The sequence below is a fragment of the Pleurodeles waltl genome, chromosome 1_2, assembly GCF_031143425.1.
Source record: "Pleurodeles waltl isolate 20211129_DDA chromosome 1_2, aPleWal1.hap1.20221129, whole genome shotgun sequence".
NCBI lineage: Eukaryota > Metazoa > Chordata > Amphibia > Caudata > Salamandridae > Pleurodeles > Pleurodeles waltl.
Window position 1 is genome coordinate 592,627,923 of NC_090437.1, and position 24,126 is coordinate 592,652,048.

The 24,126-nt window shown below is 43.6% G+C and overlaps 1 protein-coding gene across 1 annotated transcript in view; it reads left to right on the forward strand.

Annotated features, from left to right (window-relative positions):
- The window catches only part of NDST4 (N-deacetylase and N-sulfotransferase 4), a 1,173,706-nt gene that overhangs the window by 1,068,342 nt on the left and 81,238 nt on the right, over positions 1 to 24,126 (forward strand). Inside the window, exons 11-12 of the mRNA XM_069234161.1 lie at positions 4,268 to 4,438; positions 12,639 to 12,748. Of these exons, the coding sequence (XP_069090262.1) occupies positions 4,268 to 4,438; positions 12,639 to 12,748 (281 nt within the window). The remainder of the gene's footprint in view (positions 1 to 4,267; positions 4,439 to 12,638; positions 12,749 to 24,126) is intronic.

Consider the following 24,126-nt stretch of genomic DNA (forward strand, 5'->3'; position numbering starts at 1 on the left):
AATTTATGCGCTACACCAGGATTTTCTTAAAATGCATTTTCTTGGTTGAGTCCAAGCAGAACATAGAATATCATTTACTTTTCTTTAGTAAGATTCCATATTTCAATCAGAAAGATTTTGGTTAGCACCATTCACAAATGCGGCCTCTTAGTGTAGCTCTTAACAGTAAATAACAATGGAAGGCCCTGCAGTGGCAATAGTATTAACATGAGGCATTTCCACAGTAATTGGAAGTTTGCTGGTAAAGATGGGGAACAATCATCACATTTTTACCTTTCAAGAGGTACAATTTCTAATAACTCAATTACCAGATAATTGCATTCTGTGTTGTATGACCAGCAAAAATAAAATGAGTAGTTTGTTTAGCAAACGGTGCTGTAAATATTGTAATATCTCCATTGTTGATTGTGCTAAAATTATTCTCAGCCTAGAATCGTGGTTGTTACAATTATGTATTGCCATTGGTGTTTATATGGAGATGCTTTCTAATGTTAGGTTTTACCAGTTTGTTATTTGTCTAAATCCATATTTATGGATTGAAAAGTTAGATAAATGTAAGCACCTGTTACAAAGATGATATAAGATTAAAAATTATTGTAATAAAAATGGTTCCCCGACATTTTTTCCTTTCTTAAATTACTTTACTAATTGTGTATTTAGGTTCTTTGTGAATCTCAGATAGGTGCTGTAAAGAGAATGTTGACTGGTAGTCTGAAAATGTTGTAATGCTTTTTACTGCCTAAGTACTTCTGTCATGTGTGTTATTTTAATTGAAGTATCTGTTGCTCCTTTGTGCAAAACGCCTTCCTCCTAAGTAAAAGTCTCGTTAGGCAGAATAGGTCACTGCCTTTTCACTTTTGGTTGTTGGATGTGGGCATCCATCACTATGTCCCAGGTCCAGCCGCCATCCGTGCCTACAGACTTCCTGAAGCTCCAGTCCTTTATCCTACCTGAGTGCATGCGTCTCTGCGCTGCATGCATCAGGTCTGCTTCCGCCCAGCACTGGCTTACATGCTCGTGGACTACTCTTGTGCTGCATATCATGGGTGTGCAGGAATCTGTATCGAGCCAGCGCCACTTCACAAAGACATATCAAAACAGGTGTCCTTTGGAGTTCCAGGATGCTCAGAATTCTCTGAATATTCGCATATCGGTGACTCATTTTCAGGAACTACTGTGAACCAAGTTAATATTGATGAGCAGATATATTTGAGGCATCACATCAAAGTTCTGTTTTGTGTCTTAGCTCTGCGAATGCCTAAGTGCAGTTCCTTGCATCGGTGGTTGCCTAGCATAGTATTTAATTCCACGGGCATATTGATGGCAACAAAATTACATAGAAATATACTATTTAAGGCGCAAAAAAAACGGGAGATGACCTACCTTCAGTGGGATATGTAAAGCACTTTAGGGTCGTGTTCCATGCAAATGTAACCTGTTGTTTACAGATACACGCCGATAGTGTAATTTCACAACTCCAAACCAACCTTTGGGTGGAAATTCTGAGGGCATGAGTACCATCCTTCTTATCCAATAATAACAATTTCCATGCAGAGACCCCCAACAATCAGTTCATTAATTGCAGAGGACTAGCCATCAGCTAGTAGATTCACACCTGCTCTGTAATCCCTCCAATGACTCCCAGTGAAACAAAGATTTAAATTGAAATGTCTTTATATAAGCTCATGGACTGGGTGACACAAATTCTTATATACCATGAGAAACTACATTATGCACAACAAAAGGCAAACTATTCAGTGCAAAGTGGCACATTTTGGACCATATGTACAAACACTTTTTCCCATAGACACAGAATGGGTAAAAACCTTTGCTACATCTGGCCCTTTGTGATTGTATACTTCCTTATTTTGTCATTTTACACAGGTTAACCATGACTGGGAAAAAGATTTCACCTCGTTAGTACCAATTGAACAGCCAAATACAGCAGTAAGCAACAGAAAGGGGATAGGTCAACCCCCTAACCTCAAGATACATACTCAGTAGCTCCAAACCTGCCTCCACGCCAAGCATGGAAAACAAACGGATACGTTTATCAATGCACAAAGCTGTTGGAACCTGTACCAAACACGACTGACAGCTTTGCTGAGTATGGCCACCTTCAAGAAGAACCTGAAAATAATAGTGTTCAGTGAGCCTTCTTCAGCTTACCAACTCTTACTTAGACCGTGCCCCCCTCAACAAGAGGCACAGAACCCGCCCCTCAGACTTTCCTGTAGGACTAACCCTATTGCTCAAGGTGCTGGACCCCACTCCTAAAGAATTATTTTTTTCACTTAAGAATCACATGTGTCACAGCAATTCAAAGTGACCGTGATGGAACGCGTGGACACTCCATAAAAGATGACAATAAAATAAAATTACAGTGATTACTCTTTAGGCTTATCTGTTTTTGCTTATGGTAAGTCAGTGAAAGTTTTATTTCTCAAAGGTTTTGCTCTTCTGAAATATTGTTCATCCAAAAAAACAAGGAAGGTTTGTTGCTGGATAATTTAAATAATGAGGCCATCGAGTAATTGATTGCCCTGAAGTGTATTTCCTGGCTTCAGAACACCACTTTTCCATTTTGAATAGACTGAGCGGGTCATTTAGGACACTGTCAGAATGTCGTTTATACCCTTGTGACTGGGCCATTTGGCTGCTGAGTCAGGCTCTCACTTCTTCCTTTTCAGTGAAGAACCAGGTTTTGTCTTGAGGGATCCCCAGTTTTTATCAACATGCCCATGCTGCTGCAGCAGAAACAATTACATCAAAACTGGAGGACATTTTGGCCGGCATATTATCGAGGGCTGCTTACCATTTTTTCTATTTTAAGAAATAGATCCCAAAGAGGTTTTCTTTCTGAAAGAAAAACATTGAGAACCTAGTGAAGAGCAAGATTCTTCCTTGCTTGTGGGGTCATTGTTGTTTTTGCTGCTGGAGTCAACCATATCCCTCATGGTAGACTGCAGCAGGTCCAGATGCATCAGGAAGACCACTCTGAATTGCCTGGCTATGGCTTATTTGCCTGTTTGTATGATTTAGAAATATGAAAACTGTGCATGGACAAAATGATTCTCTTAGTTGCATGAAGGCATGCCCTCATTTAAATAAGGAATACAGTCATTTGAATATGTGCCCATTTCAGGTGTTGGCTTGTATTTGATGTTACACATGGCCCTAAATTGTGTAAAATTCCCAGAAGGCCACTTGCTCAATCAACAAAGAGAATGTTACCTGCCTCTAGAGTAGTGCTATACCAACTCCTAAGGTCCTCACCTTCCTTTTGGGCAGGGCCACTGGAATTGTGCCATTTTGCAGCTGTAGCATCTTCTGTATAATTGTGGGCTTCCACCATTTGCCACATAATCCATAATCTGATGCATAATCTGCAGTTTTAAACAAAAAAAAATTCTAGCTGTAACGAATCAAAAATTACTAAGAATGCTGTGACTCATGATGATGTGTAGTGGAAGACTCTTTGCAGATGTTTATTGGCCCGTGGCTGTTGCTTTTTGCTGTATTTGGTTGTTAATTTGGTACTAATGAGGTGAAATCCTTTGCCCAGACTTGCATAACCTATGGAAAAATATGAAAATAAGGAAGTAATACTATCACAAAATGTGCCGCCTTGCACTGTATAATTTTCCTGTTCTTGCTACATAATGGCATCAACTCTGCTTCCTAATTTAGTCCTTCCCTGCTCCATATTTCCTGTGGCCAAAGTTTTATGGTCTGACCTTTGGATTGGGTCTCTAAATCAGGCTTGGGGACTTTAACAACTAATAAAGCCCTTGGCTGCAGACTATAATGCTAAATTATGTTGAAGGCCTAACAGTTTTGTCAGAAGCTGAAGCGAGTTGCCAAGAAGTTATCCATTATGGCTTTGGGGTCATTGACACACTTCGTTTCTCCGGCGTAATCAATGATTTAACTATGCATTTAGACCAAATGCATAAACCTATGTGAATATTAAAAACTGTACACAAAAGAAATGCATTGGTTTGGTAGTCATTGGTGTAAAGAATTTGAAAGCTCCATAGTTTCTTGGAAACATCTGGAGACTGCTGACTGTATCTGTGTTGTGACATTTGAAAAATAAAAGCCTCGCCGATGCAATTAGAGCACTGACTGTCACACAGAAGAGTTTGCAACAAGATTCACTTTTGCTAGTTCTTGAAATAGACTAAACATTGATTTTTTGTAAATGTTGCTCATGTGGAATCAAGAGAAAATGAATGCTCTTATTGACAGCTCTTTTCCTTTGTAGCACCAGCGCTCTCACCAGGATCCGACTGCTTTGAAGTTTAGTTTTTATGAGGTGATCTCTGCAGGATCCGGACCTCCCTCCGACTTACACACTCTTCAGAAGAGATGCCTGATTCCTGGTTGGTATGCAACACACATAGAGCGGTGGCTGGCATACTTCCCCGCCTCCCAGGTAATTGTCTCACAAATACTCCTGCAAGCCTGCTGTCAATCTCATATTGTTCTTGCATTTGTTCAATGCACATGGACTTTCTTAGGAACTTCTATACAACTTTCCATACCAGACAATCAAAATGTGCATCTCATTTAACTGGGTGACTTTGGCAAAAGTTCCTTTTTCTGCAAAGGATGTCTTTGCAGGACAAAGCTATCTGTGGTTGATGCGCAACTCCTGAACCAGAATGAACATATTCTAAAAATCAAGCTTGAATGTCCCTTCACTATTAGTGTGCACTATATTTTATACTCTTACTTCAGACCATTTAGAAAAAGTCTGAAAATCTGGCTAACTTTTGTGTCACACATGCTGCTACCCAAAGTTATTTTGGGTCCCCAAACAGCTCATCATGTCACGCCTCTTATGTGACTATGAAGGATAACCAGATGGTGCAGCCGGTAGCAGTAGAACTATGATGCAAAGGACCCTCTGTGCCCAATTATGGATATCTTTTATTCCTTACTGGGAACAGATAAGGTCCCTTTTCCTCGCTTTCATTAGAGCCCAAAGCACCATTGCTACGCCACGGATGCTAATATGTCATGTGCTTCCCTTGATTCGGTTAGATCTGAGCTATCAATAAACTGAAGAACCAACACAATTCCACTTCACAACATGAAGAAGTGAAAAGCATTGCACCTCATGCTACGTCCTGAGCTTATTGGTTCATAAAGATGCACCAGTTTCTTTGAGGAGTTTGGATCACTTGTAGATGTTTGAGACTCACAACTGCTGATGAACAACAAAGGGCTTCAAATAGAGATTCAAAAGCTCTAACAGGTAGGAGGCTGCAGTGAACAAAAAATGGAGACAAGAAATAAACAAGGGAAAGACTTACAGTGATGGGAGAAATATATGGCAAATTGGGTTAACACACATTCCCATAAATGTTCCAATTTTGAGTAATTCACAAGTAGAGCAACACAAATATAATAAGGCTACATTTCCTAACGCAAAACCTATTACACATTACAATTAATAACTGGTAGTAAAGTCATATGCAAACAGGTGGTCAATCTAATACAAGTATCACTCAAAGTGCGCAGTTAAGGCCTTGATTACAAGGTGGTTGGTATATCTCAACCCATGCGTAATCCCCTGTTTACGCACAGATTATAATTACAAGTTGTTAGTTATTTAACGCATCAGATAATTGACAGATGTGTCAAATAACTCAACCTTTGGTAAATTGCAGTAGGTCAAATCTGCCAAAAATTAGCAAAAGACAATCATATGGTATTTACCATATTATGCAGATTTTGGTTGGTTAAACACCAAAATCCACGTTACTCCCCAAAAACTTGTAACATATGTAATTTAATGCACACAATACCACCTATACTCGACATAAGGGCCTAAGGGAGGAAAATCCCAGGGTAATTATAGACCCTCTAAATGCGATAATGTTTTTGCTTCTTCTGGGGTATTACCACATGATTGCTGCAGTTCTCCAAATGATGGCTCAAGTGTGTTGTGGCCTCTTTCTATCTTATACATTCTCCCCACTACCTTAATGTTCCCTGCTGCTCAGCCAGCGAGTGAGGTCATTGTATAGTTGGAATGTTGACAGTGCTTTTGCTTGGATGAGTGGACAGTTGGAGTGAGAAGGGCTGTGGGGCTTCATCTGTAACCTACAATTAAGCTAATAAACCTACTTCCTTTATAACCCATGAGTAACCATCATTGATTGCAACACTGGTGACGATTTAAGGAAGAACCAGCATGTGAAAGAAGAAAAAAAGTGCACCTACAGAAAATGTAAGAGGAACCAGATTACAGAAGAAAACCAAGACAAGAGTGATTAAAAATTTAAGAGAAAAATATGAAGCAAAAGAAACTGAAGATTGAAGTGAAGAAGAATGCCCTGGAAGCCCCACCAGTGTCTTTTCTACCAGACAGGCTCACTCAACAGAAATTAGTGGGCGTGTGCCCTGTTTAACTTCAAGGCAAGCTGTTTATTCTACTAGGTGCTCAGCAAACAGGAAGTGCAGTGGCCTGCAGATTGAGAAGGTGGTCTACTCAGCTGTGCATGGAGCCAGACCTGTTGTACTTGCTTGTATGGACTGTGTATATTGAGGAAATGGTCTGCTGAATTTAATGTGTACAGAGTTAAAATGTATGGCACTGAACATTTGGCAACCTAGTGGAAAGTCAGTTGGAGCAACAACTGGTGTCAGCATTTAACCCCTATCTGAAGAGTGATCAGTGGACCTGTGCAGCAGCCACTTGAAGCGCTGTCCTTAAAGGCACACATTGTGAGTAACAGTTACAGTCTTCCTGTTTACTGGGTTGCTGAGTTTCCTCGCCCCTATTCTGCAAGAGAGGGTACCTGATCTGTTTTCAGGAAGTTTTCTGAGAAGAAGACTAGAGTGTTGACCTGGCACATGGGAACAGCTTGTGTGCATTGGAGAGCCAATTTTTCGTACGAAGACATAGAACTGTGTGTGCATTTAAATGGAATTAAATGTACAGTGGCAATGTATTCGGGTGAGAAGTTGCTCACCGGCGTGGAGTATTTTACTATTCCGGAGAATAATTTAACTTTAGATATACTGTCATGTGCATTTTACTCAATACCATACATTGCTTGAGTGTATTTTTCAATGCTACTATACTGGATTTTAAAGATGCGTTGGGTTGAATTGAGTAATGTTATGTTTATGCTGACTATGCTTGCTGCTGCTGAAATAATTTTTAATGCTGTATTGAATTCAGAAATGTTATGCCGTTACTGACGTGTTTTAAAGTTGTTGAGTCGTGGCATGTATGTTACGGATGATAGGTGCGCCCTAATGGTATTTCAACATTAAATTTTGCTTACCATATTTTACATGTGTATATTGGGCTGAAGTTTTAAAGCCATGCTTGATTTTAAAGACTTATAATTTGAGGTTGGATGGTAGAGCCATGTGCAGAGTGACATTTTAATGTTGTGATTTTAGTATCTTGGTCTGTATTTGAGATTGGGTTTTTGACCATCCTTTCCCATGGGTTAAGGATGTGGGGGAATTGTGTTAGGCCCAATGTTAAGAGGAGTACATGCCAGTGATAAGTATCAATCCTTCCTATGGGGTTAAGGATGTGGGGGCAGTGTGTTAAGCCCAATGTTAAGGGGGGTACACCCCAGGGATATGTGTCAATCCTTCCTATGGGGTTAAGGATGTGGGGGCAGTGTGTTAAGCCCAGTGTTAAGGGGGTAAACCCCAGTGATATGTGTCAATCCTTCCTACAGGGTTAAGGATGTGGGGCAGTGTTTTAGGCCCAATGTTAAAGGGGTAAGTGGTTACATCCAAATGCAGTAGAGGGTAGGTAAAACCCTGGTCCTGTCTGAGCATAGGGTGATGGAAGTACGTGGTTGCACCCCAATGTTAAGGGGGGTACACCCCAGTGACATGTGTCAACCCTTCCTATGGGGTTAAGGATGTGGGGGCAGTGTGTTAAGCCAACTGTTAAGAGGGGTACACCCCAGTGATGTGTCAATCCTTCCTCAGGGGTTAAGGATGTGGGGGCAGTGTGTTAAGCCCAATGTTAAGGGAGGTGCACCCCAGTGAAATGTGTCAATCCTTCCTATGGCGTTAAGAATGTGGGGGCAGTGTGTTAAGCCCAATGTCATGTGGGTTACACTCCAGTGATATATGTCAATCCTTCCTGTGGGGTTAAGGATGTGGGGGCAGTGTTCTACGTCCAATGTTATGGGGATAGGGAGTTTCATCCCAATGCAGTAGAGGGTAGGTGAAACCCTGGTCCTGTTCGAGTATAGGGTGAAGGGAGTATGTGATTACACCCTATTGCAGTAGAGGGTAGGTGAAACCCTGGTTCTGTTTAAGTGAATGGTGATAGGGGTACATGTTCACACCCCAATGCAGTGGAGGGTAGGTGAGACCCTGGTTCTCTTTAAGTGAATGGTGATAAGGGTACGTGGTTACACCCTAATGTAGTAGAGGTAGAAGAAACTCTAGTCTTGTTGAGTTTTGAGTTGCGGAAGGCAACAGGCTGGTTCTGTTATAGTGTGCATGATGTGGAGGGGAACAGGTAGTCAATTATTCTTTGTTGCGTGAACAGGGAAGTTTTGTGTTATTTGTACACTTGTATTGTAAATTTGTGGAACGTATTGATTAACTGTGTTTTATCATCTTACATCCCATTGGAGTATTGAAGATATGCAGAGTGAGTGTTTGTTAACCTTTTCTGTTTATTTCGATGGGGTGGCACTCAATTCGATGGGTGGTACTCAATGAAACAAATGCCGCCTCCTCTTAACGTTTAATGCTTGAGCCAAGTCATGGAAAATGTTTAGTCTCAGTTTTATATAGAATTCTGCACAACCAAGAGGACACAAAATTAACTTACCTGTAACTCAGATGAGAAGATGCGAGGGTAGCAACTGAATTAGATAGATGTCTTCAGTAATGTCCGAGTTACATTAAGTACATGCATTCAGAAAATTAGGCTAATTATAAAATATTATTCGTACCACAATACATGTGGTCAGATTAGCCTTGCGTCTGTAAAAAAGCCTGGTATTTGGTTGAAATATGGTGGTTGTACCCCGAACTAATGGATTTCTGGAAAGCAATTTTGCAAACTATTAAACACCCATATTAATACCACCACTGGCAGCTGCTAGACATAAATGCTGAGGACATTTTTTCACTTGCCTTTATGATGTAAAGTCCCCCAAAAGCACTGTGATCAACTAGCTGCTGCTCACCACAGTTTGATTAACTGCGTATGTATGCAAAAATCAATCACCAACAGAAAAACAACGATGTTCTTTAGGATTTGGAGGAAACTGCCGTTAGGGTGTCATGCACGTACCACCTAGAACAGCCCTCTTTAAGGCTACATTGTTATACTTTATTGATTGCATGTACAGACAGTGTAGGGAATTAGCATGCCCGACCTGGCTCTGCATCTGTTCCCCAGACGCAGAACTACAAAACAGACGCGAAATGAGCTTTTGGGTGACATTCAAGGTCGACCAAAACAGCTATTTTATATATTTATTTAAATATCAGTTTCGGAACCTTGTAAACTGAAATCTAGGTGGCTCAGGTAAAGTGAGGGAGAGTGAGAGGAGGGGCGACAGTACAAGGAAGTAAATAAATGAAAGAATATACTTAATGGCCTTCTGAAAATCGTACTTCAATACTGTATTGAATCTTTTCAAGTATTCTTTTTGATACTGCAACATGTGTATAGCAAATGAATAAACGATGGCTCGAATTTCTGTTACCCTTGAAAAATAATACAATATTAGGGGAAACAAAAAGAAAGGTTATTGTATAAAGGAGCTAGTTGAGCTAATATATGCATTCAAAATGACCTCTGTCATGCAGGTGATTGTGAAACAGAAAGAATTCAATAATTGCTCGACACCTTGTTGCCTAAAGACCACAGCTACCAAATTTTGTCTATCATTATCCCTCCTCTGATAGGGGTTATCCAAAAAATGTCAATACTCTCCAAACAGCAAGTCTCCATCTCTATCTGTGTTACAGCCAGGCGTGGGCAGAACTCGCAGATTTTCATTCTGCAGAATTCCAGGGAGATACATAAAAACGTTGTGAGATTCCTGCGGAGTTCCATCAATGGGCAGAAAATATGTATGTCGTGCTACTCGCGCTGCAATTTAGCACCGTTAGTGTGAGCAGCGCTGAAAAATCATTGTGAACAACACCATATGGGGGGCAAGACTACATGGCCATTTGCGTTGACTTTGCTGCTACTCAAGTAGAAAATCTACTCAAACAGCAGCCAATCTACACGAGAAGCAGCCCTTTTCCATGACCGCTCACCAGTGCTTAAATTGAGCCAGTGGTTTCCGGTGTGGGGCACCAGCACTTATTTTTGAAGGCCAGCACTTATTCTTCTTCCTCAAGCATATTCTGTGAGCAAAAGACACATATGGGAAAGACGGAGGAAGAGAAAAATGGAAAAACGTCACAAAGGGAGAAAGCAGAAAGCTGCAAGAGTGAGCTGAAGGGGCAAGGAGCAGCTGTAAATGGATTAAAGAGGCCCCAGATGGCTCCAGGATTACGCTGCTTTAGTATTCAGCCCTCGCACATTTAACTGCAGCAGCCGTGTGTTTCAGAGGAGAGCTTTGGGCACCGACACATTTTTATTTACAAATCAGGCACTGCTGCTCATCCATGTTAACAAATTGTGCTAGGGGACGTGAAATCTTGCTCACCAGCTCGAATTTCTGGAGCCTCACTTGAAAATAATTCCACCACGCTGTGATTGGCAGAATTTAGCCAGAATTCTGTGTTACAGGAGTAACGCGGATTTGCCAAATTCCACCAGTTCCACCCCTAGTTATAGCTGATTCCACATTGACCCTTCCGGGATATGGACTGTATTTCTGTTTAGCATTAGTTTGCTGCTGCACATGGACTTGGTTTTGGAAATTGTCCTGCCAGCATGGGGCATTTTCCTACTGGTAGAAGGATTTCATGATGTAGAAATGTTCTACTGAATCCTTGAATCCAGCTGAGGCCTCGGTTAGAGGGGCTCCATAGGAACAGGGAGCAAAGCAGTCATAATCTTGTTTTGTTTCTTAAACACATTTAGGTCATCTGTATATTAGTGCATCCAACTAACACTTAAAAAGTACGTGCAGTGCTTAATTTGTGAAAGAAAGAATGCTGATGCCCAGATCTCTGCTCAGAAACCGGATGCCAGAGCAATTAAACTTCAGCACATGGAATAGGAAAGTTGGTAGTCTTTAATACACTACCAGACACCCCTTGCCTCTTTTTCCTTGCTCTTGCAGGCTTCTGCTTTCTTTCCTTTGGGACGGTTCTGCTGTCTTTTCCTTTCTCCCACTAGCCGATCTGTGTTTGTCTTCTTTGGCAATTTGGAAATAGCTTATACAAAAACTAAGTGCAGCTCCCCAAATATAAGTCCTGGTGTCCTCCCACCAGCAACCACTGGCTCAAATTAAGCACTGGGTATGTGGCAATAAGAGTAAAAGAAGGTAGCTTGCAAATGATGTCCCCACTAGACTATGCTGCCCTGCCACTGAGGATTATGGAGATACTCTTCTCCCACCTTCTCGCTCCTTCCACGATCTTCAGGTCTCAGTGTACCTGATATACCAGATTACAAAACATTCAACTGCATCATAAAATTAGCTGCTAATCAGCAGGCACATTGTGCTTAGTATAACAAGTGAACACACTTGGTGCACTGCACACCACAGATTGAGCTAGTTCCACCCTTGCTCCACTCTGCATCAGATACTGAGCATGTAGTTGGTGATACTAGCGTATTACAGTGAAGGCAGTAGGGGTGTCCTATTGCTTCAACGCCACGTTTGATGTCTATAGGCATCCTTCACATTGTCCCACCCATACACACCAGGAGTACATACAGGAGCATTGCTTCGAGGTGGCTGATGTTCTGGGGAGATGCACAGCCCCTCTTTGCCCCTTTCAGTTTCCAGCATTTCTCAGAGCAGCAGCAGTTGTGGAACTAATGTCAAATCTCTTGCAGTGTGGGCATAGTTGATGTGCACAATGGGGCCAAAGAGCTCAATCTTAGGCTGCACTTCCTGCATGATCCCTCTTACCCTTTGTCTCTCTCCACAGATATACACTCACTTGTGAGCTTCGGGTATTTAAATAAATTCCTTCAACATGGTGTGAGCCTGGAGAAATGATGTAAAGGGATTTTTAGCCATTTCCTTAAGGGATTTTGCTTTGCAAATCAGGTATTGAAGGCTTTGTCAAACATATCTGACATGCATCCGCATCTTTTTACCTTGCTGTAAGAGCTATTAGAGCCACTCACAGAGTACTCTCTAAAATGCGCTCTTTTTAAGTTATTGCTTTAAAATAGGGAGAAGAAAGGGCCGAGAGCCTGTTAACTCTTCCTTTCAGATGGGCAGCAGAGTGCCTGCCTTGCAGGAGCAAGATCACCTCGGTCTAAGCCCCAAAGAATGGCGAGGAAATAGTGTATGTTAAGCCCATTGCATTACGCTTATTACAGTGTCTCTTGTGAGATGTGGTCATTCTGCGTGACGACCCTGACCCATAAACTAACCCGTGGCAACATATACCAACTGCTCTTTCCCATCTAAAGGTAATGTTACTGTCTTCATACTGTGTCTAAAGAGTGCTACAGTATCGGTTTTTATCCTCTCTTCCCGCAGCTCCTAATTATCGATGGACAGCAGCTGAGATCTGACCCGGCCACGGTGATGGATGGAACGCAGAGGTTTCTGGGAGTCCCCACTCATTATAATTATTCCGAAGTGCTCACGTAAGTCCCTTTCTAGGCCCCATTTGCTCATTTGTATTTGCAATAATACATTCTCTCAGGAAAGGTGAACATGTAGCCTCATTAATACTTGCAGTGGAAGCAGGCTTCAGGACACTGGTGATCAGAGAAATGTGTATTATTATTGGTTTCATTAAATGGGGGCCCTGAGTGAATTCACGTGAGATCACGTCAGCAGATCCATGACTAGCCTTCGGGCCTGTATTTGTTGCTCGAATCCACGCATTATGCACGGTACAGCGTTTCTCATCTCCTTGCGGTAAAATCTAATGCATGCATAAGGGAGAGGGGAAATCTAGCTGAGACATGATGTGATCATTTAATCACAGAATTGCCACTTTTAATATATCCCCATCAGAAAGACAAAAAGAAGTAACTAGAAAAAGGGAGCGTGGAGTTAGGGATGATAATATAGGGAAAAGCCCCCCAGCCCACTGTCTGGACAAATTATTCTCCAAATGTGCAGTGGGAGAATTGGAGATTCTGATGTATCAGTCAATTAGGCCTTTGGCAACTAGGAACTAATTAACGTTCCCCCTGTAAGACATTCATGCCTCATCTTTCTACAACGTCGCAGAGCAAGAGAGGTAATCTGCTCCGTTTCTGTTTTCCCTGTGGCTGGCTGCTGCAGTTCCACTCACAATGGGCTGCACGCATGACTCTTAATCTTGTTTCACTTTGAGACTTTGACCTTCATGGGGAAAGGCAGACATATTCCTGCACATTGTATGCATATGGCACTATACCCGGTGAAATCACACTTCACTGCACTGTCTGTGAGCGAGGAAAAAGATGTGCTTAGTCTGAGATGTGCATGTGCTTCAAATGCCCCCCATTAATAGTTCGGGTATTTTAAATTTGCTGAGAATTTTAAAGATATTAAGTTAGGTATGACGAAGATTTTTGAAAAGCAAATGATTAGGTGCATGCATCTATCCAATGATGACGTCACACCGCAGCTGTACAATAACTCTACAAATTGCCTCTGTGGATATCGACTAGTGTTTTTTTCTGGATGTTGTCCCATATGTGCTATTTGCCTAGAACATTGGGGTAGGTTTCTTAAATGAGGGTACAAAGCGAACAGGTCTTAAACATGTGCAAAGAAAAAATGTCCAAGTGTTAGTGCTAGCTTCTCCACACAAAAACATATTGGAAGTGTAAATTGAGTATTTGCAAACTGTGCAAATCCGGCCCAAAAGATGCAGGATAGTGGATGTTACAGCACAGTTCACAAAGTACCATAAAAACGAGCAGAGGTGCGTGCACAACACAACACTCCCTCCTCATTAGGCACACAAAACACAAATAGAAAGATTGTTAGAATTTGATTTTAACATGATTTAACAATTATTCATTTGAACCAATTCAAACCAGAAGCTACGGAGCATCAACACATAATTGCTTTGTTAAATTGGGCAACACATTTGCTAATGTAATGTATTGTGACATAACCTGTAAAACAAGTACTGCCAAATCCAATAAGTCTGACTTTTTGTTAGGTGATGTGTTTGCTAATAGTTAGGCGATTTGGTACTACTTCTTATACCACTTTTTTTTAAAGAATTGATAGCACGAGGTTTTTTCGACATCTAAAGCTGTCTGTACCATGTTTAAAAAAGAAAAAAATTGAGTTATTATTCCTTGCCAGAACTTTTGATAATTTTCTAACAACAACGTCTGGAGTGCAAGGTGATCATGTGCACCTGTCATACCATTACTTTCCATGCAACAGCATAGCAAAGACAGTTAACCTGTCAGCCAAGACAGGCAATAACTTCAAGTGTGTATTTTAAACTGGTCAATTCCAGCAGATTCTAGACATAATGATTCATATATCACAGGTCACAGAACACTTCTATTTCAGAAAAACGTGTGGAAGAACAAAGAAGAAAAACTGCTGAGGTCACAGCTGTTTTCCTAACTTGGTGAGCTAGCACTTAAAATGTCAATTGATTTCCATAGTTGGTTTTGCTGAGAAAAGTTCCAGAGATTACTCTAAATCTCACCTTATTGCCTTAAGACTCACTGGTGCCCAAGATTCTCTACATTTAAGTGCTAATTTGGGATTATGAGACTGAAACAACCAGTGTGGTGTGCGGATTTAGATTGACTTCTACTCATTGGCCTTGGAGTTGTGGACAGTCAAGCATGGGAGAGGATCCTTGGCTCCTTCACCACAGCCTGCTGGTTTCTACACACTTGGCTCCCTGGCTCTTCTGTGGGCTATCTATCTTTCTTAGGGGGTTTGAAATGAAAGCACTGCTTATCTTGACTTTCTGTTGGAAAGCAGAACCATAGGCGCTAAATGAGTTTGGGCAACACTTCAGACAAATCAGGCCTGCTTGGAGGCTGCAGCACTTGGAAGTGAGACACAAACTGGGTGCTAGGCCTAATTGATATTACTCTGCTGATTATGATGCCACTTAGCAGATTACAGAAAGTCAAACAACTAAGGGCCTCATTTGGACCTCAGCGGTCTTTTAGCAAGACCGCCGAGGTACCGCCGTGCTGAAGACCGCCAGTGCAGGCGGTTTTCCGCACAGCGTATTATGACTGCTGGCAGCCCTCCGCCCTTATCCGGATGGAGAGCCGCCTGCAGCCATACTGGCGGTCGGCGATGAAATGGAGGCTGCTCCACCTCCACGTCATCAGACCACCGCCCACCGAATCACGTCCCATGATTTGGTGTGGCGGTGTTCTGGTGACGGGGAGCTGGCGGCAGAGCAGCCCCTATGGATCCCGTTCCCTCCCGGAGGATCACTGGACCAGGTAAGGTGATCATCCTTTATGGGAGGGCGGGTGTTGTGTGCGTGCATGGGGTGTGCGTGTGAGTGTGTAGAGGGGGTGTGTGAGTGTGTGTATGCATGCAGGGGATGTGTTGTGTGTATGGAAAATGTGTGCATGTATGTCTGTGTGTATGTCTGTGTGAATGTGTGCGTGTATGTGTAGTTGTGTGAGTGTGCGCATACGGTGTGTGTGTGTGTGTCAATGTTGGGGGGGTGGGGTCCTACCAGTTTTGGGGGTGGTCGGGGGGTTGTGGGTTGGGGGAGGACCCTGTGGAGGGTGTCGGGGTGGGGGAGACCCCTATCAGTGCCAGGGAACGTATTCCCTGGCACTGATAGTGCCTACCGCCATGGATTGTGTGGCGTCACAGAACCCCACGAAATCCATGGTGGTAGGCGGGGTCATGATACCGCCAGCGGTGTAGTGACGGCCGCCGGGCTGGAGACCGAAGTCTCCAGCCCAGCGGTCTTCACCACCCTGGCGGTCGGAGTGGAGAAGTGGCGGTTTTGCATGGCGGGGCCTGTTTGAGGTATTACCGCCACTTCTCCACCGACCGCCAGGGTTGTAATGAGGGCCTATAGGTTCTAAATATTGGGATTACCCTCTGAAGGTGACAGACCAGTCATATATTAAGAAAATGCACGGAATCAGGGAACTACAAGGAAGCACATTGCTTCTGAATGCCTTCCTAATCATTTTAGGAGAGCACTTCAACCACAAGTATTTGTTAAACAAGTATCTAAATATTTTGGCACCTAAGTAAAGACACAGCCAGTACCGACGGCAAGATCAAACTGAACCTTCCTCATCAACAAAGGTGCTGCTGAAATGCCATGTATAAATTGTTATTGTACAGATATTAAAATCCATTACAATTAAAAAACAGAAGCAGCCAATCATATAATATGCAATTAAAGAGCTGCCATTCTTGCTGGTGAGGGCAGAGGTAAAACAAACATGTGACCAATAAATACATGGCTAATTAATCTCTACGCTACAATTTAAATGTAAAACAGGAAACAAAATCAACCACCTAGCAGTCTCGACAGCCACCTGGCACCAGAACCCGGCCCTTGAAATCTTAGTGCGCTTAGTGAACAACCACTAGAAAACTCACCAGCTGGGAATAAAAAACCCCAAGGTGCCAAAATAAAAACTCAATTGGTACACAAGAGCAGCTCAAATCCAACAGAGCAAGGGGTCATTAAACTATGCTCACAGAAATTTAGCTAGCGCAGCCCTGATAAATTTAACCAGTAGAACATTCAGCATTGTATTACTGGGATCCAAGGACACTTTGACAGCCTGTCGACAGGAGCAGACCCCCAGCTTGTTCCACTTATTTCGCAGCAGGGTTCTACGCTCATAAAGCAGGGACAGACACAAACAAACCACATGCTCCAGGGATTCCTCCACAGTACTACTTCCCTTGCACGTAACACCCTCCCCTAGATCTAAGCTCCATATGGGATGATGCTTCAGAAAGACCCAATCACCCATCCTAAGGGCCATGAGTTTCTATTTCAGATGGATGCCGTATGTGCAGGAAAAATAACTAACTGGGGTACCAGGCCAAAATGAATTAATAACCGACAAGACATGTTTATGCTTAGTGAGAAGAGCTCAATCAGAATGATAGGATCAGAGGAGAATACACTTCTTTATACCCTGTTTAAATGAAAATTGCAAAAGGTTAGCAGCCCAAAGCTCATCGCCCTTTAGTAACTGTCGGCAGTCAATCAAAAAACGATAATGGGACCCTTTCACCTCCATCGCGCTGATTTCAAGCCATAACAACACTGATTCCAGACTTCCCGCCTTGGCCCTGCACACTTTATAGCAGAGTTTCAAAAAAGCACCAGCATCTTCTGCTTGCTGTTCTGAAGGGCCAAACTCCAACCGCACCTGCAAGGGTGATGCAGATTGAGGAAGAATGGAAGACCCTCTTATAAATCCTAGTAGCTAGCTGATTTAGCAGATTTGAACCAATGTCCAGCATAACTTCACAGCCATAAGACAATGTAGGAATTCTCTTAACTCTTATAACTGTCAATAATGGGAGCAGGCTCGGTCCCCTCAAAGATCTAGATAGCTTTGAAAAGGCAACTTGCAGGACTGTCGCCTTGACCTCAATCTCTTTCCGATGAATAACGAAGCTACCCCTGGCGTCGCAATGCACTCCCAGATATTTATAAGACGTATCTGAAATTAATTTACTAGTCTTATAAAACCAGCTGGCCCGTTGCCTTTTCCTGTAAAAAGAAACCACTTTGGTTTTGAGCAGATTTACCTCCAAGTGGTTTGTGGCAGTATACACGGCCAACTGGTTGAGCGACCGCTGAAGACCGACCTTGGTATAACTAAACATTGCCAAGTCATCAGCATAAAGGAGATGACTAAGCTGAAGGCCCAAAATTTAAGGGGGATGTGAATTAACAGCAAGAAAAGGTGACAAATTGGCAATATACAGTTAAAGAGCAGGGGAGCGAGAACACAGCCCTGCTTCACTCCACGAAAAGTTGGAATTTTCCTGGAGACAGAAAAACTGTTTCCTAATTTAATATGGACCCAGGTGGCAGTGTGTAATTCAATAATGGCTCCCAGGAGCACCAGGGGGATTCCCCAATTCCGAAGTTTCACCCATAAAGCATTCCTGGGAACCCGATCAAAAGCTGTCTTAAAGTCAATGAAACAACAGTGCAACACCGAGCCCGATGAATGAGTCTTGTCCATCAGAATGGACAAGGCTAATAGGTTCGTAGACGTACCTGATGAAGCTGAAAACCCCATTTGGTTGATGGAATTGAGGGCCTTCGAATCAACCCAGGATCGGAGTTCTTCTGGAAGAAGACTAGCATAGAGCTTGGCCTCATTATCGAGGAGGGCTATCAGCCTAATGTTGGCTGGATCAGACCTTACTCCATTTTTATAGATTGGATGAATAATGGGTCCACGCCATGACTCAGGAATCCTTGAGGACAGGACACAATAATCAAAAAGGTTTACCAAGTGGTCGACCCAGAAAGATGTATCCTGTTTAAACAGTGCCATCGGGATACCGTTAGGGCCTGGTGCACTGTTCTGTTTCCCCTTACTAATAATGCAATGTAAGTGGAGAGGAGAAAAGGTCATAGCCTCCAAGGGGGAAGCAAAGGACCTACCGACTGGGTCTCTGAATTTGCCAGGATTACACTAGGGGAATTGACCTCTACTTCCGTCTTGTTTTGCTTGAAAGCATTTACTGAAAAGTGTTTGATCAGAAAAGCAGCCTAGTCACCTTCTGGGATATTGGCAGAACAGGACCCCTGCTGGGTCCTTGTTAGATTGTTAATAAGGCTCCAAAACTTCCTTGGGTTCGAGTCGTTGCTTGCACAAAGGAGTTCCGCCCAGAACACGTTTGAACGTCTCTGATTTTCCGCAAAGACTGCTTTCCTATTCACTTTCTGAGAGTCCCTATAGTTAATGTATAACTCTGTTTAATCTGAATGATTCCTGATTGTCCTGGCTGCTTTTTTCGGACTTTCTTTAATTTCTGAGTTTCCCTTGAAATAACAGGGTACGAGAGGGAGACGGGATTCAAGACTGAACATTGGAACCTCGTCAATAAGAGAAAAAAAGTTTGTCCCATTGCTCAACTGGGGACGCCGGGCCGACTTCGTCAGACTCAGCCATAACTGCAATACCAGAGAAAAGGTCCATTTAGTGCGTTTTTAAGGACTCATAACAAACACCAAGTCCCAATGACTGAACCTTGGCATGACGATGAAAAGTCGATTTTATGTTTAAAATCTGGGGGCGATGATCACTCTTGCTCCGCGGAGAAATCAGAAAGCTTTCAATAAAGAGGAAGAATTCCACATTATAGATGGTATAATCCAGATAAGATAGTTCACCCGTCAGAGCATGTCCAACCCAAGGGAACATCTTGTTGCAGTCGGCAGTTCAGGACTTTTAATCCCATACTATTCAGATACACTACCACATGTTCCCCTAGGGTGCTGTATGGACAGCCCCTGGGTCTAATCTGATCCGAGACTAACTGATGACTACAAAGGTCAGGCCTTTCTAGTGCTTTGGATAAGTCCTGAAAGATGATTGTATTAAAGTCCCCGTTACCAAAAAGTCGGCTTGGGGATGAGCTCCTACTAGGTCACCAAGAATCTGAATCAAACGTAACAACTTCCCTCTTTTTCCCTTTGTCACTGGCACTATATAAACATTGATCACAGTTAGGGTTTGCTGCGAGCTCCAATCACAGATCATAATCCCCTGGACCCAATTCTCTTCCCAGCCCAGTGGCGTAATATGCCCTTTTAGTGTGACAGCAACATAAATAGATAAACCCCCCTTCACGACCACTTCTCCTCACTCTATGGGCGGTCTTTCAAATCTCCTGAAACCCCAACAACGGGCAGCTGACCCCAGCCCAGGTTTCCTGCAAAGTTATTATGTTGTGACAATTTAGAAAGGACATTAAGGTGGTCATTCCGACTTTGGCGGGCGGCGGAGGCCGCCCGCCAAAGTAACCCCGTCGGAAGACCGCTCCGCGGTCAAGAGACCGCGGCGGCCATTCCGACTTTCCCGCTGGGCCGGCGGGCGACCGCCAGAAGGCCGCCCGCCGGCCCAGCGGGAAAGCCCCTTCAACAATGAAGCCGGCTCCGAATGGAGCCGGCGGAGTTGAAGGGGTGCGACGGGTGCAGTGGCACCCGTCGCGATTTTCAGTGTCTGCAAAGCAGACACTGAAAATCTTTATGGGGCCCTGTTAGGGGGCCCCTGCACTGCCGATGCCAGTGGCATGGGCAGTGCAGGGGCCCCACAACACCCGTTCCCGCCATCCTGTTCCTGGCGGTAAGAACCGCCAGGAACAGGATGGCGGGAAGGGGGTCGGAATCCCCATGGCGGCGCTGCAAGCAGCGCCGCCATGGAGGATTCCCTTGGGCAGGGGTAAACCGGCGGGAAACCGCCGGTTCCCCTTTTCTGACCACGGCTTTACCGCCGCGGTCAGAATTGCCCATGAAGCACCGCCAGCCTGTTGGCGGTGCTTCCGCGGCCCAGGGTCAGAATGAGGGCCTAATTCAGTAGAATCAACCTGATGAACCATCCCATTATTGTTCCTGGAGCACAGGGACAGACATTCAGACCTTGACACAGGGGAGACCTCTTGGAGATGGTCATACAACTGACCCTTGAGAAAGTACAGATGACAACCAGTCCCAATTGGCCCCCAGTGGGTTACCAACACCAGACACTGTTACGCTGTTGAAAGAACTAGTACTACCCTGTGAGCCCTTCAAAATCGAAACTGGCTTCTGGGCAAAAGGTGGTTTAGGGCTAGATGCTGCAGATAAAAATTCGGGATACCCGGAGGTCCTATGGGGGGTGATCATAATACCCCACGAGTAGAATATGTCCTTTCTGGCCAGAATCGACTGTGCTAGTGCGGCCAAACCCAGTGACATCAGGGTAGTTTCCCCTGGCCGTGACCCCATCTGTGGGAGAAATTCGATAGAGATGATGTCAGCGGTGCGAATACCACTCAGCTCTGGAATAGCTTTGGAAAGTATTAGGGTATTCCCTATATTCAAAATGGCGTGCAAGCCTCTTGAATAATATTCCGGTGCAAGAAGTAGTTTAGAAACAGTTGGATTAAGGGAGGCCCTTGGAGAGCATGAAGGAGGCCTTGGATGGCAGTGATCCGCTGAAATAGAAGGACCAATAAAAGCTGCTTCCCCTGCTTCCAAAGCCTCAGAAGAGGAGTTTTGATCACAAGGTAACACCACCACAGGCTGACTTCCTTGGCACTGAGAAGATGTTCCAGAAGAGGTAGAATCTAACAGGTCCAGGGCACTGTACGGTGGCGGGGGGGGACTGATCACCTTGACTCTTATGTTGCTTTTCCCAAGGGGGGGAGGCTCTCAATTCCGGGACATGGCATGATAGCGGCAGCTACAGCTGGCTTCCTTGGGTCTTGGACAACAACCCGCTAGTCAAAGGAGATCTCAACCCCACAGCATTACTTGCGGTAGTCCCACAGGCCGCCTGGAAATTAGATGGTAAACCTGTGGTGTCAACAGTACCACTGCTTGCCAAGGGTGGTAGGGGTGGCCACGGATACTTCTCTCCCTTTTTGTTTATGCCCTGATGGATCTATGCGGGGGGTTCTATCTCCTTTTACAGTGGTGATGAGCAATGACTCTTGGACTAATTCGCTGGCCAGAGTACAGCCATCTTGGGCGCCCATGATGGCGCTCGTCGCCAGGATCGCTGTGCTTGCCTTGTGCAACTCTTGTACAGGGTCCGGAAGCAGTAGGCTCCTCTTTTTGTTCAGTTGCTTGTGAACACCTTTTTTCCCCTCTTACTTAAGGGATGCTGGACACCAGGCTCTGCTCCAGAGGAGGATGGAGGAACTAGGCCCGTTGGATAAGCACCTACAGAACAGCTGCTGAAATATGATGCTTATCCTTGAAGATTAAGTGTATCTATCTGACTTCCATCTCTCCTTAGCTATTTTAATAAATACGTCACTTGACTTCCCTTGATTCAAGATTGCCTTCTTCATCTTCTTAGCATTGGCTTTAGGGTGAACGATGCTCTGTGACTCTTACTTTTTCCTTACTCAATAGAATCACATTAACGATTGCCAACCAAACTATTCATAACCCACTGTGTCTCCTCACATCCCTCAGCACAATTTCTACCACAACGAGACCCAAACACAATTAATTGTGCACTTCACTAAAAACTTTGAAACCCTGACAATGTCACTAATTTAAGTTACCCGTTTCTCCCTTGAGACATCGCCCTTGCCACTCTCTCAAATACATGTTTCAAAACTGGTGATCAGCAAAAACAAATCAGTAAGGTAAGGTGACCTAATTACACTTTATAGCCTTCAGTTTCTGTGACTAACTGAATATTGGTTAAATGACAAATTCTATTTTGTGATCAACAACATAGTCCCACAAGTTTTATAAGTTATCTGAGACTCTAAGTAAATCAAAGAAAGGCTTTCTTTCACATAGGCTAATTTGATTCTAGAAAATGATCTCTCCTACTTTCCCATTTTAAAAGCTCTTAAGATTATTTTCGTCCTTGAGAATCATCAATATCCATATTATAGATCACCTTCCCCAAAAACAAAGTCTTATTTCTGAGAAATTCTACACTTCTCCATGATTGAAGTTTTCCCTCTTTTCTTCTTTTCTGTAGTCAATCTGAAAAAGAAAATTTGGCACCGAATAAATGAAATCTGGAAAACATTCATGATCAACTGCCCCTATGAACATTATCATAAATTACCCCCTCCACATCTCAACAAAATATGGAATGCACTTGGCATCACCTCATTGGTCAGGGAGTACAGGTGTTTACCTTGTGATTGTTAGAAATTGGGTTTCTGGTTGGCAGAGGTAAAGTACCACAATCCTAGTCAGAGTAAGTCAGATACACAGCTTAAATTAACCTGTCCTCACCCCCTAGTAGTTTGACATAGAGAAGGCAGGCTTAACTTAGGAGGCAATGTGTAAAATATTTGTGCAGTACATAAGACAGCAACACAGTGAAAACACCACACAAAAATAATCCACACCAAGTTTAGAAAATGAGATCTTAATTTAATGAACAAAACAAAACCAAAACAACAAAAATCCAATAAGTAAAAGTCAAGATATGAATTTTTAAATAATACCTGCAATTTGTAGTGCTTAAAAGCTTAGTGTGCCAACCAGGACTGTCTGGTCTTTCTAGAAAGTTCAGGCCTACCATGATGGAGGGCGGGCTGGCTACAAGGACCAACCTTGTCCGACTAAAACAGTACCTTATGTGGAGAGTTGCGTCGATGTCGAAGATCCGATGCGAGAAGCAGAGGAGACGATGCAAAGATGATGTGTCGGTTTCGATCCATGCAGTGTGGGGTTGCATCATTGTTGAGCCACACAGTTGACGATCTCCGAGCAGGGATGCAGTGTTGAACCCTTTGCGATGAAGGCGATGCATCATTATCAAGCTGCACAGTCAGCAATGTGAAGATGATGCACAGGACTGATGGTGATCCGTCAATCCTCAGCTGTCTAATCGACAATGCAAAGTCCTCGTTCTCAGCGGCAGTGGCGAGTGAAGAGAGATGTGGTGCTTCCAGCCAGTGAAGTGACGGCGATATGTGGATTTTCTCACAACACAGCTGCAGAACCCACTTCCAAGGGCCCAGGACTGTGACTGTATTGGCACCGCTTGGCAGGGTAGGACTTGGCAGAGTCCAAAAGCTGTAGCAGAGATGAGTGAAGTCTTTCATGCCCCTGAGACTTCAGAAAAGGATTCAAGCCAGCAAACCATTGCAGTCACTTTGGTTCTGAGGATGTAGAGATGCAGTTCCAGTCCTTCTCACTCCCAGGCAAGGAGGGCAGTGATGTAATGAGGAAAAGGTCAAAAATTTGGGGATGACCCTGCAGAAAGGGCCAGGTCCAACAGTGATGTATTAGACTCTTAGGGCCCTATTGCGAGTTTGACAGACTGGAAAGCCTATCCTCCAAACTCCCCACTGGAGTCTCCTGCTAGGACGGCAGCGAAAACCCAAG